At 30.6% G+C, this 8,798-nt stretch overlaps 1 protein-coding gene across 2 annotated transcripts in view; it reads left to right on the top strand.

Annotated features, from left to right (window-relative positions):
• Positions 1-3,450, top strand: part of LOC117932126 (protein VASCULAR ASSOCIATED DEATH 1, chloroplastic) — a 40,735-nt gene extending 37,285 nt beyond the window's left edge. The window contains exons 14-18 of one of the 2 annotated variants that reach the window (XM_034853183.1): positions 363-462; positions 2,091-2,152; positions 2,253-2,292; positions 2,382-2,671; positions 3,011-3,450. In XM_034853183.1, coding sequence (XP_034709074.1) covers positions 363-462; positions 2,091-2,152; positions 2,253-2,292; positions 2,382-2,671; positions 3,011-3,271 — 753 coding nt within the window. In that variant the 3' untranslated portion in view covers positions 3,272-3,450. Of the gene's footprint in view, positions 1-362; positions 463-2,090; positions 2,153-2,226; positions 2,293-2,381; positions 2,672-3,010 lie in introns of those variants that run through there. The other variant, XM_034853184.1, reaches the window with a different exon arrangement.
• The last annotated feature ends 5,348 nt before the right edge of the window (positions 3,451-8,798 follow it).

The raw sequence follows: 8,798 nt of genomic DNA on the forward strand, positions 1-8,798 counted from the left end.
ATCCTCTTTTCACTCAATATGGATTTAATGAATAAGGAAATAAATAAAAAGTGAGATTTAATCCTAGAACCTCCAGAAATACTAAGATTCTGATACCATGTTAAATTAGATTAAATTGGTCGGTAATAAGCTGACAATGTAGACCTGGCCCACTTAGGCTAAAGCCTTAACGCTAATCCATACAGTATATTGTATGGGTAGTTTTTGAATGTCTGGGGGTGGTCAGTTCATGAATATTTTTTTTTCATAATTATTTGTTAATGTCTGAATTTTTTGGAACTGTATTTTACTCTGCAGTTTTGGAGAACTACTGAAATTATCATGCATTTATACTTCTCTTTTTTTTCGATTTAATACCTCAGGGGCTTTGGAATGTGGAGAGTGATGGTGATGAATCAAATGGAGGCTGCATTTTGCGGGTATATGTGAATGTGGCTTTTTCCAAGAAAACCATGTGGAAAGGTGTGCCTCTGCAAATATTTATTTGTTTTGTCTTGTTTGTTTGTGGCTTTGGTCATTTATCATGCTTGATAATAATAGAAGCTTGAAATTTACATATTTGAACCTGAATTACTTTCATATATTTCTTTTACCCATTACATATACTCTCCTGGTCCATGTTGGAAGAATTATCATGATGCATTCAAAAGTGTTATACAACCAGGAATTTAGTTATTGGTGGGCCCATGTAGCAGTGATAATGTAGTGCTTGTGGGAAGGACTATGTTACTTGTCCTCTAAAATCTAATGTTGCAAGCTCTATTATAATAAAACCATAAAACCCATTTTCACTAATTCAATGCAAATTTTTAAGTTATAAGACATTTCATTGTTTGAAAAATTACAAAATGTAGGATTCATTTGGGAGTTATGTTGTATATGTTGAAAAGTTACTTTTGTACACTGTAAATTCAATATAACATGCAATGTCTAGTTGATGTGCTTTCGTGTTTGTGTTTGTGTATGTTAATTTCTTGCACTTAAAAGGTAAGTACAAAAAGGATGAAAAATCATTCCCACATATACAAATGCTGATCAAAGTATAAAGGTATACCATTCCACAAATAATTAGGATTTTTGCTGCTTGCCCAAGTAGCTGGGATTTAAGGCTTTGTTGAGTGGATGGTGTCCTAAGGATTATTTTGTTGTTGTTTACTTTGAATTGAATACTTTTGTAATCTGATATGAATGCTTGTTAGATGATGTAAGATGAATGTTGAAAGGATAAGGTAAGGCATTATCCTAGATGTCAATGACAGAGTCCATGTTTTTTATTTGTAAAAAAGTAATATGAATAAAAATTTTGAAAATAAACTATAGTCTCTTGTACATTTATTTCTTATTATGGAAGGCATAGAAAAGGTATTGTTGTAAAGGTTATATTTAATGTACAATTTTTTTTTTTATTTTTGTTTCAATAACTAAGGAAAAATTAAGGAGCAAAATTGTTATTTGGAATTGTTATTCAATAAAAATTTTGATGAACATTTATGCTTGCAATTTTTTAAACTTACTTTATAGATCTGGATTTACTGATGAACACTCCCAAAGAAATTATCAGAAGGTACTTTGTAGGCCAATATCTCAAAATCCTTCCTAGGTTAAGACTTCTGTCAAGGTGAGAAGTGATACCTGAGATTTTCTTTTAAGTTTTAGCATTGGTTTTGACAAATGCTCGTGTTAATGAAATTCAACCAGAACAATGAAATTCAAACAGAAAGATTGATACATATGTATACATACATATATATATATATATATATATATATATATATATATATAAAAGAATTGGTTGATGTGTGGCTCCATAAGATGATCCTGAAGTTATGATGTGTCTCATGAGTGCCATAAAACTATCAGAGAGGAGCTTCTGAAGACTTGGCCTGTTGCTCAATGTCAGTTGGGCCTCAAGATGTTCGCTGCTCAATCCTCCTGGAACCATCTTCCAGTTAACTTATTCATGTGCAGTCCATTTTAGGGTCATGCTTATTTTATTTATTCAGTGTGTGGTTATTTAATGTGCATACTTGTATGCTTGGCCTTTTAAAATATGGAATTGACTGATACTTATTCGGTGAATGCCATTACAGGGAAAATAGTGCAGTCCACTGTGGAAGAGTGTCGAGAAGCTTATGCGATCTGGATATCCCTTGTATTCTCTTTCTCCCTATTTAATACATCTGTTCTTCAATTTTCAGTTTATCAGAGTTTGACCATCCATTCAAGATTTTGCATATTTACCCTTCTTTCAGGCACATGAATTGTTGAAGCAAAAGAACCTTGAAAAACAAGGTCAGACTATTGAAAACTTTCTGTACATGACAACACGATAATAGATTCTTTAATTTTCACTTAACCATCTCTTTTTTTTCACAAAGCAGAGGAAATTCGCAGCACTCGCACTGCTGAGAACAGTCGAGCTCATTTAGAAAGGCAAGTAGAGATGGAGGAAACTTCAGAAAGGTCACATGAGGCAGCCAACTCTTCAAAGATCCCTCATATGTGCGATTCTAGGGATGTTAACCATGGTAATCTCTTACAAGGAAATACAGTTACTTCCTTTTCATCTCTATTGAGCGAATGGATGGTGAAATTTTCGACTTTGAAAAATCAAAGACATCTTCAATTACTCTTCCTTATCACCTTTGTTCTGATCCTCCTCCTGATGCAGGTATGCTTCTTCCATTTCTTCAGTTTCTCTAGAAATTAATCAAAATTACTACTGCTCTTGTTGCCAGCACACAAGTGCGTTTGGTATGTGGGAATAGAAATTGAAATAGGATGAGAATGAAGGTATATCATAATACCATATAGAAGAGAAAAATCAAAATCCTAGTAAGAATAGGATTTGATATCCATGACAATGAGACTCCTATTCCCGTTTTAAAACATTAACAAATCAGAATATCGCGGATTTCCCATTCCAATTCTCTATTCCAACATTCCAAACATGCCCTCAGAATTCCCGAATTATCTGCATGAATCACATCCTGCTTACATCTTACTGCAGTTAAGCATAGTTGTGCTGTTAGCCAGACCCCAGAGAGTCCAGGTCATTTCCCAAGCAGGCTACATGAGTGGCATGGACATCTCGGGTTCAGGTGAAAGATCGTCGGAAGCGGTCGCATGGTTGGAGAAGCGGATTCATCACCTCAAGGACGAGATGTTCATGGTAGAGGCTCGGATTGAGAGGATGCGGCGGGAGTACGTACAGTTGAAAGCACAACTGAAAGACCTAGAGCATCTCCGGCAGCTTAAGAAGACAATATAATATCAAGCAACTTCATCACAGAGTAAATATTCGTCACACCCACCTCTTTTTGATTCTTGATTGTAAATCATATAGCCCTATGAATTTCCAATATATTTGAAATCGGACTCTTTTTTCATTAACCACAAATTAAAATATCACTTGTGGCGTTACTAATTTATTTTTACTATTTTGGATAGTGTTAGGGTATTTATATTTTTTATTTTACTGATTATATGCGATAGTTACATATACTATAATAACGAGAGTTGGAGTGGGGAAATATGAGATATTAATTTTAATGTCCGTGTTCATATCCATATCAAGTATTCAACTGAAATTTCAATTTGTTGTTCGGATTATACAATGAATAAGATAAATTAAATCTTTTGAGTAGGAGTTTATTTGTATTTTCAACTTTCAAAATCATACTAAAAACCTAATCTCTATCACAATTCAACCTTAGAGTCCGTTTGTTCATGCAATTTTAAAGCGTTATTTATTTTTAAAATAAAGAATTATTTTAGTTATTGAAAACAAAATAAGAAAATAAGTTGATTTCATTAAAAACAGTCATTTGATTTGAGTTTACAACATTAGATTCTCAATATATATGGACGACGTTAACTATTTTTTTTTTTCCCTTTTTTCATTTATTTTAATGTGTCGCAATGTAGATTGAAATTTGAGTTTACAACATTCACTCTTGCCATTGGGCAAAAGTAAAACCAAGTCATTTGTGATCAACATAAACACCTTCACTTGTTCATATGGGTTAAAATATATAAATAAATAAAACAATTTAGTTTGTCTTCCGTAGAAATAAACAGATTCCATCATTTTAAATCATTTGATTTTTCACTTTTAAAACAAATTGGTTAATGAACAAAAGGGTTACAATTGTGATTGGTTAAGAAAGTAGTCTTTCTTATATATGAACTTGGAAAGTAATCAATCTTTAATATGAATTTCCTTCAATATTTGTATTATTTTCATATAAGCTTTAGAATAAAAAGATTATTTTTATAAGAAGATATAGAAGATATTTTTGTTGAAAATATTTCAAAAATAATTTTGTAAAATCAGTTTTTTAAAAATGTTTTATGATGTTTTGTATCATAAAAGTTTGTTTGAAAACTTGATATCTTTTAAACTTATTTTTTTTACGTTTTTAAACGTTAAAAAAAAAAAAATTTCATATAGGATTTTTTTTTCCAATTATTTTTCATATTTATATAATTATTTTCTAAAACAACCTTAAGGAAACGAGTAAAAATAATTAAAAGATTTTATAAAAAAAATCATATTTTTTGAATTGTTTTCTCATTATCAAATAAGGTTTTTTTTTTTTTTGTTTGTTCAAGTATCGAGTACAAACTAAGATGTCTTTTCTTTTCATTTCTTATATACCTCATGTCATGTGACATTGTCTTTGGAGTCTTTTTCTCTCTATTTTTTATAAATGTAAGTTACGGGGAAACTGCTAAGGTACTGTATTGATACCTATTAAACAAAAGATATGGATTGTTGAATATGTATAATGAATTTAAGTTGTTGAATAAAAGTACATAAAATCAAGGTACAAAGGTAAATAATAAATGATATTATAACATAAAATAATATTATTTAAAAATATATACATGAATACTATCTAATTGGTGGTGTTTTTTCCTAAATATCAAAAAAGTATACTTCAATGCTATAGTAAGAAACAAGTTAAGATCCATTCTTTTTTTGTCTTTGGATTAACATATGTGCATGAGAGATTTATTTAGATACGTAGGAGCCCTTGTATGGTGTAATAGTCAATGTCTAGAGCTACCAAGAGCAAATGCTTAGGGTCCAAGTATTAAGAGCAGCCATTTTTTGCAAAAATGCCAGAGGTTGAGACCACACCCTGCTCAACTTCTCTAGGACCCTACTTGTGCTGGACTAGCATCAGCATAATAACCCTTTTAAGATCTAGTTAGGTATTGCATTTTTCTTTCAAAATCCAAGGTTTACATTTGGAGGGATGGTATACATTGGAGGGACGATATACAAGTTAGGAATGTGCTCTAAGAGGGGCACAAATAGAGGAATTATTTTAGGCGAACAGAAAAGGGAGAGACAAGTGCAGTAGAAATTCTCTTTAAACATAAGTTTAAGGACTCTAAACTCCTGTGACTCCTAGTCCTTAGCTAGCTCTACCAATGAATTCCATTGAAGAGAATTTCTATATTTGTAAATGCAAATACTAGAGTTAGGACCCATCAAATTCATTGCTCCATTGTTTGTAAAAAAATATCTTGAGTTAACAATCATGGGAAAAAACCAAACATAATCATGATCACCCAAATTGATAGATGTTGATATCCTTGTGGGAAAAGATTTTTCCATCACCCTGCTTATTTGTCATTTGTATAGTCCATTATTCAATGTAACCTTTTTAGTCATTGACCCATTTCTTAGCTGATATTTTGTAACATTTTCACTAAAATCATCTTCTTAGTTATTAATTGTAACCTTTTAACTAAAAAAATGTCCAAAACAAACTAGAGTTCCATGATTGAAATTTTGTATGGCAAACTATTACTTGATACAAAATCAAACTTTGAATCCATGTCCTTGGTGCAAGTAAATCATGTCTTGTATCATTCCAATAATATTTTTTGATCACAAACTAATGTTGAGTAGAGCTATGATGGTACCCATGAATGTGGCTATTGAGACTACGTTTGAATAGTTAATGGATGTGATATAATCTAGGGCTATATTAGGAGAAATCATTTGCAATTAGTTCTTTATTGCAAGTAGTATCCTATGGAAAGAGAAAATAGGTTTTAACCTTGTGTAAGTTGATGGGTGAAATTGAATTGTATGTTGAAGAAGTGTTGATTGAGTCTTTGAGAAATCCATCATTTGGTAGCTTAATGCATTTGTTACTTGGAGATAATGATTGTGGGCCAAGTAGTGTCCTTGTTCCATCAACTTATGGGTATAGGGAAGATGATGATGATGAAAATAAAGAAAGAGAATGTGATTATTCAAGTGGGGGATGTGAGAATGTTCAACATGATGATAAGAGATGTTTGAAGTTTTTGATGATGAAGTCAATCATACTAATATTAGTTTGACATTTCTAGCCATATGTGAGATAGTGGAAACCGAATAGAGGTATGCAACTATAGTTGGTGAAGGTTGTATCAAATTATTATCAAAATGTATCAAATTAAACAACCATAATACTAAGAATACTTAAAAATAAAAAGTTTTAAATTTTATATAAAAAAATTATTAAGAACATTTAAAGGAAATTTTCAAAAGAATTAAAAAATAGAAAGAAAAAAATCATTAGAAATTTTCAATAATTTTAATCTAAACGTTTAAAATTATTTCAAAGAATTCAATAATTTTTGTTATAAATTTTGATATTTTTCAAATGGAAGAGGTATATGCTTTTAGGTCTTATTGTCTTATAACCTAATCTCATTAATTTATACATTGGTTTCATTTTTTGTACTTACATCCAAAGGTCTAGATTTTCTATGTACTTTTAAAAGTGGAGATTAAGATTTCCATAGATATTTAATCATTGCCTTAATTTTTTTCTTTTTCAAATAACTAAATATAAGATAGTTGAAAGTAAAATCTTTTATTTAAAACTTATGTTTTTTTTTTATAACAAATCACTCAGTAGGTCAATGGTTAGATTTTGATGGGGCCACAATATATTCTTACTTCCTTTTGATAAAGGTCATTCCTTTTGATAAATGGATAATTTCTAATGAAGGTTAAAGATATGATTATAACTATGCCAAGGTCTTCAATAGTGTGCTTTTAAGGGCATATAGCTTACCTACAACTACTTTAATCTAATTGACCTTTTTTTGGGGTCAATAGTTACTTTTCTATGAGAAAGGAATTGTTAGGATAAAACCCTTAAAATTATGACATGGTGAGGTTTCATTAGTATATTTATATATTATGATTTCAATTTTCACTTTTTTTTGTCCATGTTTGCATTAATATTTATCTAAGCATCCAGGCCTACATGACTTGCATTGTACATAAATTAGGTACATTAGGAGTTGTATGGGAAATCAAAGTCATGAGTTCTTATAAATTGATGAGTTATTCACTACCAATTTATGGGTTTAGGCAATCTATTTAAGGTTGCAATGCATTATTTCCTAATTAGAATGATCACTTGTCTTAAAGCTTGGGATGAGTTTCTCATGGTGACTGTACTAGTGTATACAATTACACATTGAACATGATTTATTGTGAATCATGACGTTAGCTATTGGGTAGTTATGATTTCACAAAACTACTATGTTGCATGAACTTTTAACCTTGAGAGAATATTGAACGAGTTTTGAGATCTTCAATAGCTTTGACTTACGGGTGATACCCTAAGGTACTAATATATTCCTTATAGATTGAGTCACTATTGATTAAGACATGTGACGATAAGTATTTTCAATAGATGTACCATGATATATCATGCAATTAAGATTATGTGATCCATGAAGGAATCTTAAGGACATGTGATTATGAAATCTTTGGCATCGTAGTAATTCCTCAAGTGAGATTTGAAATGTGGACTAGAGTATATAAGTTGATCACAAAATGAGATTTAAGCAAGACAAAGGTAATTTTGAGAGGTTGATAACTTTTACCTTTTTAGATGGACACTAATTCATAAAGAGTCTAAATGTAGTGAATAGTAGGTTCCAAACTCGAGGCATTTATTAAATTAGATTTAATCAATTTTTATTTAGATGTAACATCATATGATACTATGTTGACTATCTTTAGTAGTATATTGAGTCAACTTCAAAATTGGATTTTAAGGAAGCTAGTATTTTCCTATGAGTTCCAATGGTCCTAATTCAAGCTTATATTCTTTCTTAGCATAATGGTTTGAGGGGTATTGAAGAGTTAATTATGTGTGCATAAGAAAATTTAGGTAAAAACATAAGGTTACATATTTTAGGATTTGCTAAATTAGGCTAATTAATTAATTGAAACTCATTATAGCTAATTAATTAATTAAGACTTAATGAACTAGATGAAATGACCCAAACCTAAATTGGGTGAAAGTCACTTAAGCCCATAAGAAGTTTATATAAACTATATTTAGGATTTAGAATCATATGTACTCAACCATTCAGATGATGTTCTTCTAAAAAGCTTCCATCTCCCTCTCTCCCTCTCTCAAAAGGTATGTAACCACTCTACACAAGTATTAAGGTTCAAAGGAGTGATCGGGTGGAAGATTGCAAGAATTTTGAGATCCTTTTGTGAAAGAATTTGGATTTAGGAACAAACAAAACCTTAGGTATGATTTTTAACACACCTTATGAAACCAAAAGTTTTTATTTTTAATGCTTCTATTACTTTTATGATCTTAGACGCATGCACCTTAACCACATATCATATCCTAATAGGAACATGGTGATAGTTGTCTAGTTTCAGGTAAAGAATACATTATATATATTGCTACTAAGATTAAGGAAAATGTGGTTAAGATGATGTCTCATGAGATTATTTTGTATGATCACAT

The sequence above is a fragment of the Vitis riparia genome, chromosome 15, assembly GCF_004353265.1.
Source record: "Vitis riparia cultivar Riparia Gloire de Montpellier isolate 1030 chromosome 15, EGFV_Vit.rip_1.0, whole genome shotgun sequence".
In the NCBI taxonomy this organism is placed as follows: domain Eukaryota; kingdom Viridiplantae; phylum Streptophyta; class Magnoliopsida; order Vitales; family Vitaceae; genus Vitis; species Vitis riparia.